This window comes from Aplidium turbinatum, chromosome 3 (assembly GCF_918807975.1).
Source record: "Aplidium turbinatum chromosome 3, kaAplTurb1.1, whole genome shotgun sequence".
NCBI classification, from domain to species: Eukaryota; Metazoa; Chordata; class Ascidiacea; order Aplousobranchia; family Polyclinidae; genus Aplidium; species Aplidium turbinatum.
The window spans coordinates 9,054,688-9,078,554 of record NC_137474.1 but is presented as its reverse complement, the minus strand read 5'-3'; the positions used below and the strand labels follow the sequence as shown (position 1 = coordinate 9,078,554).

General features: G+C 37.1%; 1 protein-coding gene across 1 annotated transcript; it reads right to left on the bottom strand.

Annotated features, from left to right (window-relative positions):
* Window positions 1-4,031: 4,031 nt before the first annotated feature.
* Window positions 4,032-21,766, bottom strand: LOC145766334 (uncharacterized). The gene is made up of 12 exons (XM_082578024.1): window positions 21,442-21,766; window positions 20,801-20,977; window positions 15,530-15,742; window positions 15,051-15,222; window positions 14,696-14,863; window positions 13,209-14,212; window positions 12,052-12,213; window positions 9,943-10,070; window positions 9,392-9,481; window positions 7,967-8,098; window positions 6,852-6,975; window positions 4,032-5,884 (listed from the first exon to the last, which is right to left on the bottom strand). Exons 1-12 carry the CDS (start codon window positions 21,633-21,635, stop codon window positions 5,866-5,868), a joined length of 2,583 nt encoding a protein of 860 aa, XP_082434150.1. The 5' UTR covers window positions 21,636-21,766; the 3' UTR covers window positions 4,032-5,865.
* Window positions 21,767-23,867: the final 2,101 nt, after the last annotated feature.

The following is a 23,867-nucleotide window of genomic DNA, read 5'->3' as shown; positions in this document are numbered from 1 at the left end:
GACATGCCTTAGGCTTAGAGCAGTGGTTCTCAACTTTTTTGTCATGACGGATCCTTTTTATTGCCTTCGAAGCGGATGCGGACCCCTAAAAAATTATATCTGAAATATTAATACATCGCGTCCCCCAATGGAATCAAATGTATCATAGGTTTCAAAGCGACACGTTTAGATAAATTTGTTAAACTTGCGACGCACTTATGACAATTGATAACATTGACGAAGTTATGTTATGAGCTATATGTTGGCATACAGGATCAAAAATTAGTAATGAACTTACGCTGACTTTCATGAACCCCTGCAATCGCTTCGCTGACCCCGGTTGAGAAGCATTGCCTTAGACTTAGAAGAAGGTGGAGACATCTAGACAATTTTCCTGATAGGCTTACTTGAACATTTATGAAAAGCACAGAAAAAAATTGTGTTTATAATTGTTGCAAAGTTGTTGTGAAAAATAGTGGACGTAAGTTGAAATATTTGGCCTACCGTAGGCTACTGGTGATCTTGAAGTTCAAAAGATATTCTTTTTCAAAAAATATTTATTTTTGGGCAAAAAAATTACAATTTTTTTAGTGGCCAATGGTAAGTCAAATTAAAGTCTAAGTCTAAAGCATCGATCCTATTTATTTCTAATATCAAGATCTCCCAAAAATGCGATCATTGATCAGGATCACCAAAATAAAACAAATCAAAATCACGTTCCATCTTTGATTGTACGTTATTGAAAGAATCCACTTGTAGATGCTTTGTGTAATTTATTGGACTTAAAACGTTTCATAAAATTTTTTGTTCAGCTCTCCATGCTTGAGTGATATTTGAAAAGTCACCCCTAGACTCTGAGTTAGGCTATAGTTTTAGACGACCACGAAAGCTTGACTGTGTAATATTTTTTCCAGAACTAAATTTTTATGACTATTGCTCAAGATAGTTTTTGAAAACATCACATTCCATAAGGGGTAAGTTACAAACTTTGTAATCTCACACATTCGAATGTAGGCTATTCTATAAGCCACTGCTTTTCCGGTAACTTTCAGTTCTATATGATAAAAAAAAATCAGTGGCCTGTCATTTAAGTTTTCCCATTCCACAACTATGGTGTTTTCATTCAGCAAACACATGCCTTTAATTTATCTGAGTAGCCTATTAGTTCAGGCCCTTAGGAGAATCTTTAGGCTAAACGTGTTACACGTTGTTTTTTTTGCATATTTTTGTAGTTGGTCAACCCAACTTTAATTTTAGTGTGTGCCGCAACTTTTTGAGTCACATGATCACCCCCCAAATCGGGGATTTCCCCAGAAATCACGTTTCAGCTCATTTTAAGGCATTTTTATGCAATTACATATTTGATTTTTGCATATTTTTACTTAAAAAGCACACACAAGTAAACAAAACAAACACAAAATAATTTGATTGATGAAGTCATGGTGACGTCAGCATTTTTTTTTTGATTTTTTAACCTATTTTGGTCGTTTGCTGTTGGTTTTAGTTGGAGTACCGGTTACTATAATTATTTCACAATTCCCAAAAGTAATTTCGTCATGATTACATCTTTTATGACGTCATCATTACATTATTAGGACTAGACAGCTTGAAATTCAGGCACCAAATGTGAGTTTATTCCGAAAAAAGCGATCAACTACAATCATTATAAGTTTTGCAAATGCTTAGAATTTTGCAATTGCAAGCAATAACAATAATACCAGTACTGTATGACGCAATATTGACGTCATCAAAGGTATAACCAGAAGAGCAACTACCAGGGGTAAATTTCCCTTTTAGCCATGCCACTTTAAAATTTAAAATAATATGTAATTATGATCTACAAATCAAATGAATAGGCCCTCACGTTCAGCCGACACTTGGAGTCACTGCGCAAAAACTATCTAGCCTACACGCGTCGCACTTTTGAGGCGATTGGCGGGTTCCGGCTGGGGAGCTGATACCAAAACTCTTCGTACATCTACCCTAGCCCTTGTTCATTCCACCTTTGAATAGGCTACTGCGCACCAGTCTGGTGCCGTAGTTCTCACACCCACCACATTGATAACGCCATCAACGATGCACTGCGTACTCTGACTGGATGCTTGCGTCCCACTCCGACGGACTACCTACCCATCCTAGCAGGCATCTTTCCCGCTGAGCTACGTCGTAAAGCAGCCACGATTTCTCTCACTCGCCGCGCTTTGGACCCCGACCATCTACTCCATGCAACATTTTAGCGACCACCACCTTCATAGCAGCGGCTGAAATCAAGACGCCCCTTTCTGCCTGCCGCACAACTACTTAAGAGTATTGAAGAACTTGGTTTAAGTGCGGAACACTGTACGAGCCACATGTGGAACACGGAGTGGCAAAACCACACCTCGACGCTCTGTGACTTCATACCCGACGCCGATACCCGTCCACCGGGGATGTCCCTCGTAAGGCTTGCGTGGGTCAAGCTTGACCGCCTGCGAACTGGCGGCCGTTTTTGTTCAAACATGCACAAGTGGGGCCTGGCTCCTTCACCAGAATGCGAGTGTGGTGTCACTGAACAGACCATGTCATCCACCACTGCCTCCACACGGTGCGCATGGTCTGAGGGTCCTGGATGATAAGACTGTTGAGTGGCTGATGATTTTCTGCCCTCCAATCTAGCCTGGAAAGATATGCTCATACACCGATGATGAGTAGTTTTTTTGGTAGTTACGTTCATGGTAGGCCTATCACTAATCAACCTGTATAAAATACTGGTTATTGCCTACCTACTATATTAAGCTATACGAAAAACATCTGAAAAAAAATCACAAAACAAAATTAAGACGTCATTCATGATGCAATGCTGACGTCATATTTGAAGAGGAAATTATTTTAGCATTGGTAACTTATTGTAACCAAAAAAGTAACACCAACAACGAACAAGCGACTACAAGATGATAAAAAAAGCAAAAAATTAAATTTATGACGTCATTAATAACATAATTTTGCGTGATTTTTATCTCGTGTATTTTGTAGTGGTAGTCAGTCCAAATATAACGTATCTAATTGCATAGAAATGCAGTAAAAAGCTCAAAATTGATTTGGGAAAAACCCTCGATTTGGGGGTGATCACGTGACCCAAAAAGTTACGACACCCACTAAAATTGAAGTTAGATTCATCAACTACAAAAAAACAACGTGAAACACGTTTAGCCTAAAGATGCTCATTTTTGCACCAAAGGGCCTGCACTATATTGGATAAATCCTAGTTTCACCTAAATCAATTTTTTTTACTGGTTTGATCTGCCGGCTCATTAGTTATTTACTTAACATTGTTTTCCCACCATCTCTTGTAAAAAAATTTCACAAAAATTTGACCAGAAAGCAACATGGTTAAGAAATCAGTCCTGCAGACGTTGAACCAATGTAAACAAGGGTTGATTTGCCATCTGGGTGTAGGCTGTTGACTTCTGCATGGCTGTAAAGAAGTGTTAACAAATTTACAGTATATTTAACTTAGCAGCAAAATTACTGTTAAAAATGAGTCTGCTACAAGTCGCGGTTTTAAAACTGGCTCAAACCTACATTTTGTTTTAGTCCAGTAATTCGAATCAGTTGGAAACACGTAGACTATAACGACGAAACAAACATCCATTCTTTTTAAATTTCGTCTGCATTCTCAGCCTACATCTTGGAAATCAAAAAAAAAAAAAGCATCGACACATGATGTTTAGGATACCTGTTCATTGCTTCATTACAAATATTTGCCGGAAATATTACTAAAACTTGTTGTTCAAAATTTATAGCTTACAAACGAAGAAACTGCAACATCAAACGGCACTGGTTCGACTCTCAGGGTGTGCGCTTGAGCAACGCATTTCAGACAGCTTTTCATTCAGCGGCACCAAGTGGGTGAATTAATTCACAATCAACCGGAAACTTCACTTTGTCAAACTCGGTAAGGCCTGCGTCAGGGTTTCAAAGTGTTGACAAGTATGCCATGCGAAACTGTCAGGGCTCTCAAAAAAGCTTTCTCAGTCCAAGGATAAAGACTCAATCAATCAAGCTTCAGCGGATATGAATTAATTTCAAATAACTTTTGAAGGTAGAAATTTCAAGCTCGAGTAGGCCTACCAAGTGAATGCTTTAGCTATAGACTGACGAAAAGGACACATTCAATATACGAGTTTATGTATAACATACAGTAACTGGACAGATACAAAAATAAAACCTTGACAGTAATAAAAGTGTAGCCTACAATTTTAGTTGTAAATTTGAAGATGCAAAGAGTGACATCCGACAAAGTTTGGAACTTAACTTTGAAACTCGAACCATGAAATCAAGCATCATTGAATTAGTGTCAAACAAAATAAGGAAAGGAACATTTTAGACCAGCAAGTAAAAGTTTTTACCTCCTTGCAATGATGTAAAAAAAACACTGCTTCTCCTAGCCCAGAGAAAGCACCAAATTGGTAGCACGGCCAGCACCAGAATGAAATCGAGCTGAGAAAAACATATTTTTCGTTGAACGCGCAAGTTTTTACTTTGAAAATAATGAGAAAAATGAAAAGCGACTGGTGAAGGTTGACCAGTTGACCAAGGCAAAAGCTATGGTTCTGCACATCTATCTTTAAACATTCTTGAATAAAAACATTAAAAAAATTCTCATCGATACGAATTCTTCAATCTTTTCAACGTTTAAAATGTATCCAATTTGTAATCGGACTGTACAAACAGTGCTAAAAAATGGCGACTTCTGGCTTTTGACCTCCAGAAAAGAGTGTGACTCAGCAACGTGTGTTTCGTTGAGAACAGAGACTACAACAGAAATGGGTTCTTCAATCGCGAGAAAACGTGTAAAAGAAAGTTGTTTCGAACAGGGTGAATCACTCTGTTCGAAACAGCATCACCCTGGGTGATGCTAAAAGAGGGAAGGATTAGCCTACAACTGCTTTTCGCAAAAGCTTAGAACAACTCCAAACATTAAAAATAGCGATGAAATTGTATTCTTTAAATGTTGGTTAAATTTTGAAAGTTCAACAACAATTAAAAGTTGTTTAAACGTTGTTTCCCTCATTTCTTTTAGAAAGTTGTTCTGCTTACAAAGTGACTCACATGCATACATTTATCAAAGATAATAACAAACAAAAGGTGGAACTAAGATTTCTTAAATGCTTCAGAACACTTAGTATATTCGTACAGTGTTTCTTAAAAACTACCTTAATACAGGATTTACCCAACAAGCAAAATCTGTCCTTTTAAATTGACCCTCGTTGATCCACAGGTTGAATTACTGTAAAAAGAACAATTTTGCCTGTTGGGTAGCAATACCGATTTTTAATGCTAAACGGGACCAGAAATTTGTTTTTTCATGTTTGTAATTTACTTTATGAAACGTCGTTTTCTCCAAATGACACAATTGCAATTTTCAAGACTATATCAAGACAAGTCGCATTTAAATTTAGCACCAAAAAAGAATGAGCAAAATCAAAGAATATCAACTCTTTAACGGCTGTAATTCGCCATTTCGTCAGAACAGAAATATCAAAAGAACAGTGCATGCGTCAGCCTCGTGCGTGAACGTCAAAGTAAAAATACGCTGCCTACGTCATTGCGTACTTACGCGCAGAAGCGACCCACATAAACGTCTAGGAATATAATAAAAATTACGACTGTCGTTGCAACCGATACCAATTACAATCATCTGATGTCAGGAAACGTTATATCAATGAAAGGAAATGCCGTATTCCGCAGCTGGATTGCCGCCGGAAAGTACATCGCAATTAACTTGATTATGCTCAGAAAATGAAATCTGGACAGTAACATTGCGATGCGACAGACAAAATAGCTAAAACATAAAATGCTAGACTCTAAAAAGAAACAGTGAAGCACTGATTGAAAAGATATAACTCATCTTTGTCCTCCGTATCTGAAAAAAAAAAAAAAAATAATAATAATAATAAAGAAAACCAACAAGTACGTAAAAGTTTGATGGCTGATGTTTTCGCTGGATGGAGAATAAACTTTATTGATTGATATAAGATCGGACAAAAAGATTGGCATCCCACTCAAATGTATATAAAATGAAAATGGCAAAATGGTAACTATAGGTTGACTTTGCCACTACGTGGACACTCAAACATGAGTGTGTGATTTTCAGGGTTGTCGGTATTTTACCCAACCCAAAAAAACCCAGGTGGTTTTTGTTTTAAAAACCCACTTAAAAAAAACAAAAAAAACATAAAAACCCAGAGCATCATATTTGTCCAGTTTTTATTATAAAATTGAAAAAATGAACCAAAGTACTACAAGGTACTTAAAACAAACTTCAAAATAGGACTTAAGGATGTGATTGTGAAGGAAATTTCCAAGGATAAATTGAAAACACAGTGGATATTTCTGTACACAAAAATCAAGTAATGCCACTTTGTACTACACTAAAACTCATTCGTGCAAGAAGGCCTCATAGTTAAACAGCCCTAGTGCATTATTTTATTGAGTTATGCCAGCATGTACTGTGAGTGAGAGGCACTTCTTTGGTAACAAGAAATTTTGAGGTGAAATAAACATGAATCTACCTTTTTTGCATCTTTTTTAAATAAACCCCCCCCCAAAAAACGGGTTTTAGAAAAAAAAACATGCGGGTGAAACCCGGGTTTTTCTCAACCCTGGTAATTTTCAATGAAAGCATTCATTCCGACAGCGGAGACTATTTAAAATTAAGATTGTTAATTAAACAAAATAGATAAAAGTTAAAAAAGAAGTCTTTCATAACATCAGATATCGCAACAGTGAAAGCTCCATAGGCGGTCTTCATATGATAACTTCACGAGAATCTGCTACAAATCACGATCATTCACTTCACGACAAAAACACAGGGTAGAAGTTAGGCTTACTTTGCTTTCCAATCCGTTCGGCCTAAGCGATCATTCACCACTTGGGGTCGCAAAGTGGATGCATTTTGCTTGGGCTGGTGATGGATCTGTGACGCAGGCGGTCGACTTTTCCAGCTGTTGTAATCTGCATGAAATAAAACAATGTTTAAAATTTGATAATGAATGATGATGACTAATATGTGCTTGATCTGATATAGACGTTGGCGATTGTGTTCTTCCAAACCGCTGTCATTTGACACACGTATAAAATCGTTAGTTTTCCCTGTTGTGTTTGTGTCCCATTGATTCCAATTGTGTAAATCGCTGAACTCGCAGCATCAGGCTAAAACAGATCGTTAGAATCTACATTGTGAAAGTAAGCAACGATCATGCTTCTAAAAAAGCGAAACTCAATCTATTGCGTGTTAATCTTTGTCAACCATTGCTTCTTTTTCCCTGTATCACACCCAATGGTGCTAATTTTTCCAAATCTCTATATCTAAGAATGTGACCGAATTTTCATCATCATCATCCTCGTCAGCCAGTCATGCCACTGCTGGCAGATGACCTCCACGGCTCCACTATGTTTCCACACCATTCTGTCTTTCGCTGTTCTCATCCAGGTGATGACAATCGTTTCTTCTAGGTCATCTCCAGAAAAGAAGGCTCTACAAGTATGGGAAACTGCTGTACCAGGAATAACCTATCAAAGGCTTTGTCAGTCCAAAGATAAAGATTCAAAACCAAAACAAGCGCAGCTTATTTTAGCGTTTCTCTGTGAATTATATGTTGTTGTGATGTTAGCACATTGTGTATGTGTACTATTATAGAATCTGATTGGCAAATAAAGCTATTTTTGTCTTTTTCTCAGTTATACAGTATAAATACATGATAGTCAATCTCATGTTTATCAAAGTTTTATTAGGTAATAGGTGGCTTGATTATATTGCGAGGTTGCAGTTTATGGTGATTTCTTATATCCACTGCTGTTTTCTGTTACAAACAGGATTACTATCGACATGGATCGCAAAATAAGGACAACCGACAAATTAAATGGGCCAGAGCATGTGCCCTTTAGCATGCTTTACAAATTAAAAATTCAGCATCATTTTTTTAAAGTAACAATAAAAACCTACTTGTTGGCGCAGCCAAGGGAAGCTGTATCCTCTGGCCAGCCGAGCCGACTTCTTTCTTAGCGGCAAAAGAGGGAATGTACGGATTTGAAATGTATTGTGACCCTTGACCCCCGCCGGCGTAATTACTTCCACCTGTAGAAAGAATAAAATTACATTAAGTATTGATGCCATGGTTCTACTGCATCGAGGTTGATGCCCAGTGGTTGAAGATTAAGCAGACGGGAACAAGAGATAGCTGGTTTTGAATGTTTATCCTCGGGACTGACACAGTCTTGACAGTTGACAGGTTATTCCTGGTAGTTTCGCATACTTGTAGAAGCTCTTGACGCAGGGCCAGTTACCGAGATTGGCAGAGTGAAGTTTTCCGATTATTACCGGTATTGAAGTCTTGTTGCCGGGGAATTATTCCATTCACTAAGTGCTGCTGAATGGAGAGCAGTCCTGAAATGCGTTGCTCAAGCGCATACCCAGAGTCGAACCAGCGCCGAGTGATCTTGAGCCGGGCGCGCAACCACTGAGCTAACTGAGAAGACTAAGATCTAAAATCGGTATCCACCTTCGAAGGTGTCACAACCCAAACAACAAAATATGTTATTTTTACATTGATTCAACGTCTTCTGTCAACGCCTTGCTGTCTGGGAAAGCACCTTGTGAAGACATCATCGCCTGCTTTAAACGATTGTCGGTAAACTATCAAGAATCGTTCAGACTATCTCGCCTGATGATACCGACACAGTCGACATGGCGTCATCAACTGAGTAATAGCAATGGACCTCACAACCTGAACGCGTTCCAGCGTAAAAGCTTATACTGTAGTTTGTTGTTAACAAACGTTGGCAGTGACTCATTTTTCTAGACAAATAATTTAAAAAATGTGCAGAACCGGAATGAAAAAGTTGGTTAATCGAACAAATAGATATAATTAGTGAAATCTTCTGTTTATTATACAATTTTGGTAGAGAGGTGACTTTCTTCAAACATAGACAGATAAAACCAAGCAACTACACGGCATGTAACATCATACATTAGAGTAAACATAAACTATAAACTAGGAACGTTTTCGGCCATACTCAAGTTAGCCCTTCTCAAGTAACGAAAATAACTGATTTTACATCTACATTAAAAAGTAGATGTTCTCAAGTAACGAAAATAACTGATTTTACAGGTACAACATCTACTTTTTAAATGTAGATGTAAAATCAGTTATTTTCGTTACTTGAGAACATCTACTTTTTAATGTAGATGTAAAATCAGTTATTTTCGTTACTTGAGAAGGGCTAACTTGAGTATGGCCAAAAACGTTCCTAGTTTATAGTTAATGTTCACTCTAATGTATGATGTTAAATGCCGTGTGGTTGCTTGGTTTTATCTGTCTATGTTCTGCTTAACAACTTTCCTAAGGTTGATTGAAACTTCAAGGCTTACCAACAGGTTTGTAGAGGCTGTTGTTAGGGGGGGAATGGTTGCTCGGTTTGTTCCATAAACTCGTGGGTTCAATGTGGGTTACTTTCATGCCTGAAATTGAAATATTGGGGGTGAGAAAAGCAAAAAAATATGAAAAATTCTGTTCGAATAAAGTGAAGGTATTGTGATAGCGACAGTGGAATCTTATTAAAGAACTGACAAGAAAATATTTTTGTACACATGCCAGCATTTTAAGCCTAAGTGAACAATGAAAACTGTTGCCGGGTGGAAAAAGCACAATACAACCTTAAAGCGTTTGTTGGTTTTATGGCGCTATGCTCGGTGTGGTACTGGTATAGGCTTGCGTACGAAACTCCATAAATGATGATCACGTGGTCAATAGAGCAAGCAAGTTATTAATCTACTATGTGTGGTAATTTCTGTGTGAAATGTCTTTTACTTTGTTATTAGAAGACATACATGAAACATAAATTGCACTGAAAACAACACGATGACTTCTTAATGGTATGATGCCAGAATTTATACTGATGATAAATGTTATTTGAAGTGACCTGGTAAATAACGTGACTGGGTTAAGTAGTGTTGCTTTGCTGACAGACGCTGAGGACTGATCTTTGATGGGTGAGTTACACCGTCGAATATATTGTGGGATCCGAAGGAAAACTTGGAGTCTGGACTTCTGTGGAATAAAGAGAGAAAATAAGACGGAATTGTATAAAATAATATGGCGCTTTTCTTTCTCAATTGCTTTTGGTGACGTTAAAGGAATTCCGAAAGTACAATTTTTGCTAGCTGGAATGACACCAATCTTAAGGTGGGGGGGGGGGGGGGTTGAAAATAGCGTAAGTATTCAAAAGCAGTCTAAGAAGATAGTATGGTAAATTTAAAACATACATGCGCGTGTTCAAATGAGAAAAAAATCCTTTCCATTCAATAGTGCAATCCGGTTAACACTGACTTCCAATTGACCGATCAATTGTCCGAGTGTTTGGAAAACGTTGTTGGCCTTGAAACTTGACAACATTGTGAGTGGTTACAGTAACGTAAACAAGCATGCAACAAACGTAACCAACAGAGCTTCTTAGTCTTAATTAGCTGTGTTTTTTGACTTGTAATCGACCTGCCATAGATAAATATATTTGGTGAAATACAGAAAGATTAAAACATTTAAGAATACTGGGTGTTCTAGAAGTCTTGGGCACGTTTTGACATTGACTATCTCAAAAACTATACAGGAAATAAAAACTCATATGACATATTCTAAAAGCCTGCATAATGCATATGCACATTGGTTTTGTGGAATGTTCAATGTGGTCATAGGACACACACCAAGCTGATAGATCAATTCTTGCCAAGGCGTTCCAGCATTGCGTTGTTGGTGACTGAAAGAGCTTTCGTTATTTAGGCTTTCAGTTCATCCACGTCTTTTGGAAGGGGAAGCATATGAAGTCATAGACTAATTCTTTCACAAACTCTCACGAAAAGAAATAGCAAGGTGTGAGATCTGGAAACCTGGGAAGGTAGGTCATGAGAACGCAATCATTTCGCTCAGACCGTCCAATCCATACAGTGGCAGTGTGGTGTTCGGATACTGAGTAATCTTGAAGCTCTAGTGCGGTGGCGCCCGGTCCAGCATTACAAAAAACTTAATGAATTTAGTTTTAAAATGGTAATAGTGCAATCTTGCTACCAATCATACTCCAGCAGATATGATGACCTGAAATATGCTCAAGGCTGTTGGGACACCCTGTAGACTGAGCGATCCGATATTCAACTTGATGCTCAAAACCTTTTAGCATTTTACAGATTTTCCGTTCAACAAAAAAAAAAATCGATTCACCAGCATGGTTTAACTTTCCTAATTAATTTTACACTTAAAAATGTTGGTTCCAAAGCATTAGCGAGCAAAAGATCCAGTCTGGATCGATACTTTTTTCCAATCCGAAGCAATATACGCACTTTAGCATTTCAATACTCGATATAAATTAGATTAAAACTTTTCAACTGAATGCAAATTTTTTCAAAACCTCTTTCATGACAAGTATAGAGCAATTACTTCAAATTCAACAAAAAGACAGATTTTATTTATATTTTTGATCAATATGCTCAACCAGAATATTATAAATTGTAGTTTTTTGTCATAAAATATAGCCTCAAATTCGTTCATACACTGCGGTGACTCTGTAGTTGTCTTTCAAGCACATACTGATAATTTTAATGAGGTTTGATGTTCAACACAAATTTCTTCATCTGGCTTTATTCCCACTTCAAGTGGGGTCGCCAGTGCAGATTGCAGTCCTCAACATCACTCTGTCGGCAGCATCTTCTTCTTTCACTCCCACTATTTCCATATCTTCTGTCACACAATTTCACCATCTTCGTTTCGGCTTACCTCGCTTTGATAATTTTAATGGGGTTTGATGCTCAATACCAACAAAAAGGAAAAACGTTGCCACTTTTTACATCGTTTCTACGTTGAAACGATGTAATAATGGCAATTTTTACTGGCTGGGTGTATTAGAAAAGATGCCAGTGACAGTAAAATAGTTCTATTTGTGCCGACGGTTAAAACACTTTTTTTAAAAGCAAACACGCGGTCTCGTTCAAGTTCCAGTAAATACTGTTTACAAATAAAATGACGTCGACATTCATTTGCTTACCCCAACAAGGAATCCATGTCTGACTTTTTCTTTGCTACATGACCTCCGCTTGGCTTCTTTGGGTCAATTCCAAATTCGTCAAGATCGTCCCACTTCTCATTCCCTCCCGCTGCTCTCCAACGCCGTCTAACGGACTTGTTTGTGCTGTCCATTTTCGGCACGCTGCAAGAGTGCGAAGAAATCAACCCCCGTTTCTAGCTTGACGTAATGGCAGAAAATATTTCTCAGAAGAGGCGATGTTGTTCGCCAAACAAGATAATAATGGTTACCAAGCGTGGTCTACGAAAATAAACACTAAAACCATTGAAAAAAAAAACATTTTAGGCAAATATTGGACCCAAGTACATGTTTATTTGTAATCGACTTTAGCCTTCACTTCTAAAGGCTTGTGCACGATGTCCAGGCCATCTATTTTCGTAGGCCATGTTACTAAGCCTTACAAACTGTGCACGCATGAAGAAAGACAACAAGTCAATTATTCATGAAGCTTGTGGCGGACAGAGGATACCATGGCGAGAAATGAGGTGCAAAAACTAGGCTAAAAATTTGTAGTAGAAGCCAATGACTAGTTGCTGCTGCACTTCATGACTAATTAATGAAACGGAACGCTTTCTTGTGCTTAGGTTTGGAGATATACTGATTACTGAAGTGGACATCAAATTATGAAAGGAAACGATCTATTTCTGACCGTGAATAAATAACTGAACGGCCTGAAACAAGGATATGTCAAGGAACAAGTCAGGAGAACATCCGGGACCTTTATAAACTCACAAACTATTGTACGGTACCTTAAACGATACAAGTGGACAAAGAATTGCTTTAAAAAAGGACGAACATCACGCTACAAAACTGAATTGGTTATATTCTGTGAGATAGGTCGCAAAGTCTTTTGAAATCGTAAGATCTTTACTATGTTTAAATGTACAAAGATGTACACCACACCTTATTTTATTGGAAACACATCTAGAGTAAAACGTCACATTCTCATAGCATCCTATAACACTACAGTGCTACTATGTTGGTTCATAAATAGCAGATGAAACACAGTCATAAATACAACAAGCAAACTCTAAACTTGCTTTATAGATATCTTCAAACACTATCACCTTTGGTAGCAGTATCTAAAAGGCCAAAATTTTTATCGCTTGCAATCTTACCTTCCATGTTTTTTGGTTTGGAAGGTATTTCCTATTCCTGGGAGAGCTTTCGAAGATGACTTTTGTTTTTTGTTATCCTCAGCAAACAGATCCGACCAGAAGGTATCGTTACGACCTGCCAAAGGCTTACGTGGGAAATCTTTGAGATCTTGTGATGAGTAACCGTCGTGCAACTCGTTATTGTTGCTGTTGTTAAAATCCCCGCCCAACTGTTGCGTGTGCAAGATGGCTTGACCCGCTCTTGGCGGTTTCGTTTGTCCGATGGAAGGCAAAACATCAACACGCTTGTCAGGGTTTAAACGGTTATGCTGGTTACCTCCGAAGCCGCGTTGCCTGCCAGATCCGTTTCCTTTCGTGCTACTGCTGTTCTGCCTAGTGCGAGAATGTATCAACCGGCTTTTACTTGGACTTTCTTTACCAAGCAATGACTCCAACTCTTCTTCGTCCAGTAGGTCTTTGTAGGTTGATAGAGCCGACGGCTTTTTGATTGGTTTGTTCATTTCACTTGTATTTTTATTCAGTGAAGTTTGTTTTTCGACTGGACTTTCTCTTCTGAAAATGTCGTCAACTGACGTCATCTTCTTCGAGTGAGCAAATGGCTTCGTGGCCTTTGGTTGTTTGATCGCGTTACGAAAATTGTTTGCGTCAAAGTCAAGTTCCGGAGAAGGAGAATCAAAATCATCTGTTGCTATCTTTGTCAATGGCGACCTCTGCTTCCATTTATTAGTCGGCTTTTCAGCTTTAGACTGTTCGTTTTTGTCGGATACTCGTTGCTCAAAAGAACCGGTTATGTTTTCTTTGATGTGCGGGTCAGGTTTCTGTTTTGGAACTGACTTATCGAAGTCTTTCTGCAAGTGGGTTGCTTGCGGTTGCTTCAAAGGAGGCTGGAGAGGCTTGGGTATGTTCCCAAATTGATTCTGTTCGTGAAGCTTAGCCATCGCTTGCTGCTGCGTTATCTTAGGCCCAAGCGATTGACCAACGCTGAAGTAAGGATATCTCAAAGCCTGGAAAACATCACTCGTTAAGTCAATCGAAACAGACGTTGAATCAACGTAAAAAGGACGACTTCACAAGCTGGGAGGCGACTAAGTATCGTTGAGTATAAACAAATGAAAGTTTTATAGCTTACAATAAGAAAATCTTGTTGGAATGTTTTCGGTTCAAAAAACAAATCTATGAATTTCACATTCCCACAACGAACAACTAGATCTAATTTTAGAAATATCTTCGATGCAGTATTGGCATAACCGTGACAAGATAGTTTATGGGATAGAAATTTTCAATTGCTTGTGGACTTAATTAATCGCCGGCGTAAGCGATATGACCAACCCTTGGAAAACTTGTATTTGTAAAACCTTTGGAAAAATTAAGGTTTGCACAAGGTTATGTAAGATTAAACTCTTAATTAATTCTCTTAAAACTACAAAAATTAAAAGTACAAATTATCTTCTATTAAAAGTCTTGACTAATTAAAACTTAATCCATACTTGACTGGCTGTTGGTCTCTTTTTTGGATTCCACTGCATCATATCAACCATTAGTTGCATGGCTTCTGGACTAGCGTTGGGAACTTTCGCTTTCACGCCAACACCAGCGACTTGCAGCCAACGAAAATTCATGTTGTTGGCTAATTGGTGACCTTCGGGCCAGTCGGTCTGCATAAACAAAGGAAATCAATTCAATTTTCAGCATTTTTCTAGCTCTGCAAAAGCATATCTCCTTAGCAAGTAGACTGAGGTTTAGTACAGATATTTAGCGGAGAGTACTCAAGAAGACACGATGAATGTTGGTGAGAACAATTCATCTGTTTATTTCAGAGTTTAAAGTGTTGCTGGGACATACCTTTCCTGGTGTGCCCAACACCTGGCAAAGTTTGAAGATTTCATCCATTTCTGACGTCCCTGGAAACAATGGTTTCAAAGCATACAGTTCCGCCATTATGCAACCAATTGCCCAAATATCTATCGGTGAACTGTAGTTGGAAGAGCGCAGTAAAACCTCTGGTGCTCGATACCTGCAAATTTTAGTTGACAAAAATGTTAAAGTTACTTTTACCATAAAGACTACACCAAAAATTATACAATCAAAATTAAATGTGAAGTTAAGATATTGAGTTTAACAAAACATTTTTAAAGAGTTTTTAACGAAAACTGGTTTAATAGCACACCGTAGGTCACATGAGCAGTAGACCATGTTCGGCAATAAATCTGAACGCTATCGCGTATACTCGTGGTTGCGTTAATGACGTTACTGCATTATTTCTATTCGCACATTTATTTTATATGTCGAAAGATGCAAAAACAACAGAAAAAGTTCAATACCATCTCGTTGAAACGTAATCAGTGTACGGTGGCTTGGACCGGATTTCACGAGCAAGCCCGAAGTCAGCAATCTTGATCAGCTCTGGTCCCATACAAAGTAAATTTTCAGGCTTCATGTCCCTATGAAAGTATCCGTGTTTGTGCATAAACGCAAGGCCTTGAAGAACTTGGTACATCATGTTTCGTATCGAAGGTTCGGGTAAATATTTGTCCCTGCAAAACAGTGTATGAAAAAGTTCATCTTCTGCGATTTCGGAAAAGGCACTAAAGTTCTTTCTTCAGAGTTTGTTTTGACGAATGCATGAATATCGACCGCTCCTGCAGCGCGGGTGGAAGCAGCCTTTAATTTGATTAAATGTTACAAGCAAGGTCGATCCGAGTCATAGCATGCCACGATTGCCACGGTAGCCTAGCTAATTATCGTAAAAACAAATAAGCTTTTACCTATTCAAGTAAGTGTGCTTGAAATTAGCTATAAAAAATCACGCTTCTCTGCACTAACCACGTAAGCAAGAATCCCACAATCTAATAAACCGAATGAATTTATTTGTTATTGAAAAAAGTGTGCCCCCGTATGTTTTGTTTTTCTGAAATAGGATTAGTACTGTATAAATGAGATTACGTGAAGGATAATTTCCCTGTGCAGCATTACACTGCCAACTTTGTGAATTTTATATTATAAAGAAATAAAACAAAGTAACTTCAGCGGGTTTAATAAGATGTATTACCGGTACATACACAAATATAACATAATTAAAAATAAACTCTAACGTTTTCGACACGTACGTGTGTCCTCATCAGGAATTACATATCTGCAATATACATAAAATGATATATACAGAAAAAAAAATATTTATGTATATTGCAGATATGTAATTCCTGATGACACACGTCGTACGTGTCGAAAACGTTAGAGTTTATTTTTAATTATGTTATATTTGTGTATTTAATACATCATGTTAAACCCGCTGAAGTTACTTTGTTTTATTTCTCTATGGTTCAACAAAGCAAACTCTCTACCAAAGCTTTAATATTATAAATGTCAAAAAACATGATTTTAACACAAGGCATTTAGAGATTTCAAACAAAAAACATTCAATCTGCAACAGTGGAGTCTGGGCAGACATTGATGATTGAAATTGGAGTCATACATTCAATGCCCGCACACACAATGCCGATTGGAAAATAACACTCAGCATCGAATGACAGTGCGTCTTCAACACAGGTTCGGCGAAAACGGTTTGCTAAACAAGTCTCCCAGATGTAACGAAACCGGATAGCAGACAAAAGAAGAGCTTTGTTTCACTACACTGAGCGTGTAAGCACTTGTCGTATCACAAGTCATGTGTTAAAACATTCTGGTTGACTGAAAGTGATAGTTACTTCTGCACATATGAATATCAAGTGAAAATCGTGAGTACCGTACCACCGTTCAACTCTACGAATATCAACGTATTTCGAAGTTTTAACTTTGAAGTCACAGGGTCATGTGATCACTTTCACAATGTACCAGACCGTAGTGTGATTAAAACTGACACAGACAATGTTTGACAACTACAACGCACCATGACACAAGTCAGCAATACATTGTAACGCCATTGTAGCTCTACGGCTTGGCAATAACCACACGATTAGCCAGGAATGCCAAGTGTTTAAAGTTGGCACAAATGATGGAAAATTAGTTTCGATAAACAATTATACAATACAATTGACTTCATATTTTTCTGGAGAAAAGAATAAGCAAAAAACCTCATGTGATCGGATTACCATTTATCATCTTGCTAGGCCTATGTCTTGAAGAATTGCTAGCTTTTATGGCAACAGCTTTAAATCGTGTGGTTACTTCTCTGCCTGACTCTTCAAGCCATACCGGTTCAACTCCAATCGTGAGTACGGCAATACGGGGCTACGTCAGGGCAGGGCAACATACAGACATGCTTTAAGGTGGACACGATGATTGGCTTCCTAGCCTTCAACGTCTAACCACTAGGGCATAAACCCAGATACGAATAAAAGTAACATGGGATATTTTAAATGATGTCGTTGTAGAACTAGGCCTACTGTGTTTACACAATAGTGCATTTTATATGTATATCTATACAGTTTTGATTTCTAAACATATATGCAGATCTTATCATGGAAAGCTAATATATTTAGAGTAAAAAGTAGGCGTAACCAGCCGTGACGGAAACGGTAATGATACTGGGTACTTGATGACAAAAAGGTAATGACGATTATAAAAAGCTAAATTGCCAGAAAGTGTCGATTTCAAGACATAGCACTGAGACACTTGAATGAGTCATGAACATTCTCGACAATCATTCCAAGAACAACTTGTTAATCACGCACAAAACAAAGCTATCCACTATCCAGAGATATGAAAAAAACTAATTGAAAAAAGAAAACTGGTAAATGGTCATCACCCCAGACAGCAAATCCGCCGATTTTTACATTAATTCAACGTCTGCAGACAATCGTGAACATGAAAACTTAACTTATATACTATATACATAGTCTATCAGTTTTGTGAAATGCATTATTGATGAGCTATTCAAAAGGTAATGACCATGTTTCAAATACAACGCCACAACGAACAGTATGGTAGAGGCACTACAGCACAACATGCCAAGTCTTTGACAGAATGGCACACAAGTAGACTTTTTTAGTGAAAAGAATACATGCAAGGCTTGATAATCACAATCAACTTGGACAAAATAAAAATGAAATTGTGGTTACTATCATCGAATAGGGAGCGTAATATGGTAGACTGCAATTACTGTATCATAGAGTGTTTAGCATGTTGTAAGCCTAGCGCTTAAAGACAAGTTCAACTAAATAAATATACTCATATATAAAGCACTTATTATAGCCAAGTTCTTCCCACTCCTTGTTAATAAAAAGCTATATCTATTGTATTGTTCAATAACAATAAGCAAAATGAAACCAAGTGCTATTTAAAAAGTTACGAGTGCCTACTCCACCGAGATATTAACAAAGGAAATGTACCGCTTGACGGAAACTCTAAAATAAATTTATATTAGTAAGAATTGATGCACACACAGCAAGTAAACGTCACAACTGAGCCACCACACAGGCAACTAACTGGGTCAAAACCAAGTGATGTTTGAATTTAATCCATAAATTAAAATTAATTTAACCACATGACAAATTTAAGCCACGGAAAGTAGATGAGATGCTACTGTCCAGAAAAACAAACACAAAAGAATTTTACTGCAAAATTTAAAGTGCATAAAACCAGAGCTGTGGAATCGGACAAAAAAATATACGATTCCAACTCCTCGGTTTATAACTGGCCAACTCCGACTTCAATGTTGTCACATTTGTTTAAATTTTTAACCTTCTTTATTTGTGAAAATTTAGTTTTACTTAAATTGTAACTGAAACGGCAATTTTACAAAAACTGACAAGAACAAACACTTCTACTTTCTGGAGAAGTTTTAGAGCGCAGTACAGAGAACAAGAAACAATGTTTGAAAAAAGAATGTAAACAAAATTTAATTGTTTATCGTTTTGTATAAAGCTGGAGGTGAACTTTTTTTAACGACTCCGAACGCGCCAAAATCCATCCTGCACCACAGTCATCATGAAAGCTAATCACGAGTACGGTAGTTGAAAAATCCAGTGTTCAACAAAAAGTCGATAAAATGTTGTATCTGTACATTTCTGTTAGTAAATTGATCTGGCCACTTGCCATACAGTTCTCATTGTGCTACTAGGTTTACAGCTTAAACGCAGTAGTTTTAAGTAAACAAGTAATTGCAGGCAACTTTTGTACAAGAACAGATACCTAAGACTTATGTGAACGATAGAGCATAAAGGCCAATTCATGCAATGTACCTTCAAGCATGTTATTAAGTGTCTTGTAAGGTACTTTTGCTGGGTGTCAAACTAAAGTCGTTTAATCAGGTGTTCACTTATTGCAGCTGACACAAGGCAGCACATTGACTGCATAGCAAAGGTTACACACAAAAAGTCATCACTAGGGCAACCAAAAGTCAATAAAGTCAAAATTTTTCTGCCTTGTTCAAAGTTTATAAAACGTCCACAAACTAAATTTCAGGCTGACACGAAGAGAGGTTTCATAGTTATTAAGTAAAAAAAAAGGCAAAATTCATGGTTAGGTCAAAATTTTTTTTTGAAGTAGTTTTTCTTCTCTCTATTGATATTTTATTAAATCTACACAGATACTGATTTTTTGTTGCAATTTCTGTTGCTATTCTGACGTAATAATCGATTTGTTGCAATTTCTGAGGTAATAATCTTGTTTCGCCCACTACTGACGATTGAATATTAGCCAGCTACCCTGCTGTTGATAAGTTGGTTGCCAGGGTTAAAGCAGTGACCATTAATAACAGGTCAAGAAGAGCTAGTTTAACTTCCATTGGCCAACCTCCACACTCCAAAGCCAAATGTAACTAGATGGGCCTTTGGTTGAAAGCTGCTTTCTATTATTCAAGAAGTCTACCAAAAGTAAGAAATATTGTGGAAGGCTTCCATGATGGTGGATTGGTGGTGTCTTGCTGCGGCGTGCTCAAGATGCTGTAAAAGCTCCCAATTTAGCTACTCACCTTGTAGAAATAGAGGAGCAGTACAGTGCACTGTTTGATATAATTCAGAAGATGGAAAACAGCCGTTACACCATTCAAGAAGCTTACCAGAAAATGGGGTCTCTTAACTTTGGTGTTGATGGCTGCCAAATTCGAAAATATATTCAAGCAAGAATCTTAAGGAATAGCATCAAGTGCGTTGTGAAAATGGGACGAGATGATATTTCACCACATTTTTATAGAAGGCTGAGGAACTCCCAAGCAACTTCTGTATCAGTAGAGAGAAGCTTCACTATTTTAGGAAAAATTTTGGCGAGAGACAGAAACTTCAAAGGCGGTAATGTGAAACATTACTTGATGTTGAAGTATAATAGTGCAGAACCCTCTCAGTAATTTCGGGATATTTAGACACTCCATATTTATCTTTTGCAGTTTTTTGAGTGACTTTCATTACCTGTTCGTTAGCTGTGGTGTCGTTGAGTCTTCCACATTTTTCTCATATTTCAATAGAAAAGAAGCTATCCTTACCTAACGGTTTGATTTCTAAATTTCACGTTTGAGTTGCAAACGAAGAAAGTTATTGGTCAAAATTAGGTCAAAATTTGTAAATTATAAAGTCAAAATTTCAAGTTTTTAGGTCAAAAAATTGGTTGCCCTAGTCATCACCGCTAAAATTTTAAATTGACAGTAAAGTTGAACTTACCTTTCTTTCATAAGTTGGTACAAATTTTCTTTCATGTATTCAAAAACAAAGTACAATTGATTGTCTTCTCTAATTACTTCTTTTAATTTGACAACATTTACATGATTGAGTTTTTTGAGAGATCGGACTTCTCGAAGATTAACGCATTCTTCCCAATTGTAGAATTTCTTCTTCATTCTGTAATGGTTGATGGAGTTTTGAAATAGTTTAAACGTTTCCAAGAAAGTCGTCACTTGGCATTTGACTTTAGACTATTACTATTACTAACCCATGACTAACGTCACAGAGATGTTACAGAAAATGACATAATACCATGTCACACACAAACACATTGCTACAAGCAGACTTATAGGAGTGATCGGCAAAGATTTTTTGACTTTTATCCATTGCGAATACTGTTAGAGATGCCAACCATTCTTCTACAGAATACACACATAGAAGTACATAATAACAGCTTTGCAGAATAAACAAGCCAGACATGCAAGTGATAATAGTGAGCAGAAAATGACAATGAGCTGAGCAAAAATCTGAAAGTTTTACATGCTTTGTGATACTTCATGCAATCAACTATAGAAAACAAATAATTACGTTCCAGCTTTAACTGATCAAAGGATGTATAAATCTACAATCTATGTACTTACGTCTTGATAGCCACCAACTCATGAGTATTTTTGATTCGATATAAATGTACAGCACCAAACGTGCCATCGCCAAGTTGTTTCAGCCATTCAAATCTAGCAAGACCTTTACCGTTGGATGGCACATTCTGCTTGGTCACTGGCTGACTAATCGAAGGGATGTTTGTGTGATACATATCCACAGTTGATAATGACATGCTAGCAGCTACGCATGCGAATGCATTGTGAAGGTGTTACACAGCATACATTGCCTAGGAACTTGGTGCACGTGATTGCAATACAGACCCATGCATACTAACAACCAGCCATGCCTTAAGATAACTGTACTTTATACCATCCAACTGTATTAAAAATATAAATTCACAATTGAAAATGACGTCAAAGAATAAAGAACAAAAATGAATCATTAAACAATTATAAGTTCAGTACAAAGTTGGCTACTTTTCCAAGAAGATTAATTGATTTGCTTCAATGGCTGATGATAAAGCTGAAATATGTGTGCTGCTGTATACATATACTAACAGGCAGTTTTGCATGAAAGTTGTTAGACAATTGACAAAATGATTATGTGATAGTGCATGATTAACAATGGAAAACTAAAACTATCAGAAGATACAAGAAATTATATTCTTAAAACGTATTTGACAATTACGGTATATAGTCAACAGGTTAAAAGGTACATGAAACAACAATTTGACAGCTTTGTTCAATGTCCATTTATGAAAAAAGATGTCACAATGATAGTTGACATTATTATAAATGTATGTTCTGCACAAATAATTAAATACATGAGTTAATGAAGTAAGAAACACATAGATAGAGCTACAATGCTACATGATATCAGTAGCTCTAAATCTTGCTGGATTAAAAGCTGATCAATGATCATTTTTACTTTTTTTTAGTTTTAATTCTTTTTTTTAGTTTTTTTTAGTTTTATTTTTAGTTTTAATTCCAGTTATCCATAACAGGCATTTTGATGTGAAATCTTTACCATATATTTTAATTTTGAAGATTCCAAATTTTAAACTCAACTTAGCTATGTATGGTTAAGCTATGAAAGTTTTTTTTCTCTATAAAAATAAGGCTTTGTGTGATTTATAGTCCCAAAAACTTCAATACAATACATTACCAGGTGCAAAGCAGTGCAAATATTACATCAAAAATTGCTAGCAAGTCCTTTTTATTTGTATTTTGTACTCTTTCAGTCAATTTTTCTTGAACGATTAATACTGAGTTGAAGACCTAATGCCTTCAATCTGTTTTTATTGTTATTTGAATTTGTAATAAAAAGCTGAGAACATCAGGTAGAGGATGAATTCACAAGGTTTGGCACCCATACTTTATTCATGCTTAATCACAAAGTCTGCAGTGTTGGCCGTTGGGGTCAAAGGTCAACACAAGTATAATTTTGTCAATAATAAGATCACATTAAAGAGAAAGTCTTTAACTGGCCTTGTTCAATAATACAGCTTCTAGAGTATATACACCCTGTCAAACATAAGTTGCCTGTAATTAACACAATAAACCAGTGTGATAATTATATAGGCTACCTACCAGCATTTGATGAATGCAAAATAGCAGTACCTACCAGTATGACGATTGAACAGCAAAGAGCATACAAATACAGAACAATAAATGGCTGTGCAATGCGCATAAGCTACAAAGCAGTGAAAATTTGTCAGGTGATCACCAAGGTGTGCTTTATCCATCTAATTGTATATATATAATTTTTAAGTTCTTGCACCATAAAGAGTTCTTTCTAATAAGTTGGTTTTTTAAAGTTTACAACAAATAGTTTTGCAATTAAAATATGGCACCACAAACCCAACTTACACAATTCAGTTTTACTTTGGCAGATTTAGGACATAACACACTTTGGTTTTCAGGCAAGCAATTATTGCATTGTTTGACATATCACAGTTGTAAATAAGGAAATATAAAGCATCAGACTCTATTATGCCATGCATTTGCATGAAATGAAAATGTGAAGAGGTGCAGCAGCACGGAATGGCCCGTTTCGGTGAGTCCGATTCGGTGAGTCTGATCCCTATTCAGTGATTTTTTTTTTAAATTGTCGGGTACCGCAGCCTAATTATCATTGCCGTTTTAGGGTTAGGGGTTAGAGGTTAGGAACTCACCGAATTGGACTCATCGAATAGTAGCAGACCCGCAGCAGCAAGCACATGCTTTTTAAGATGACGATGATGTTAAGAAAAACAGGGCTTGTAGGTTTCAAGCCATCCGCAATTTTATGATCCAGTGATGCAGCAGAGACATTGCCGACCATCAGACGTGGGCTGCTTAAAACCTACAAGCGCCAGTAAAGCTTTACCAGTCAACAGCAACAATCCAAGTGAAAGGTATGATGACCACATTCAAATATAACGTTGATGAAAAATAAGTAAAACACAAAACCTCACTTTTTTATT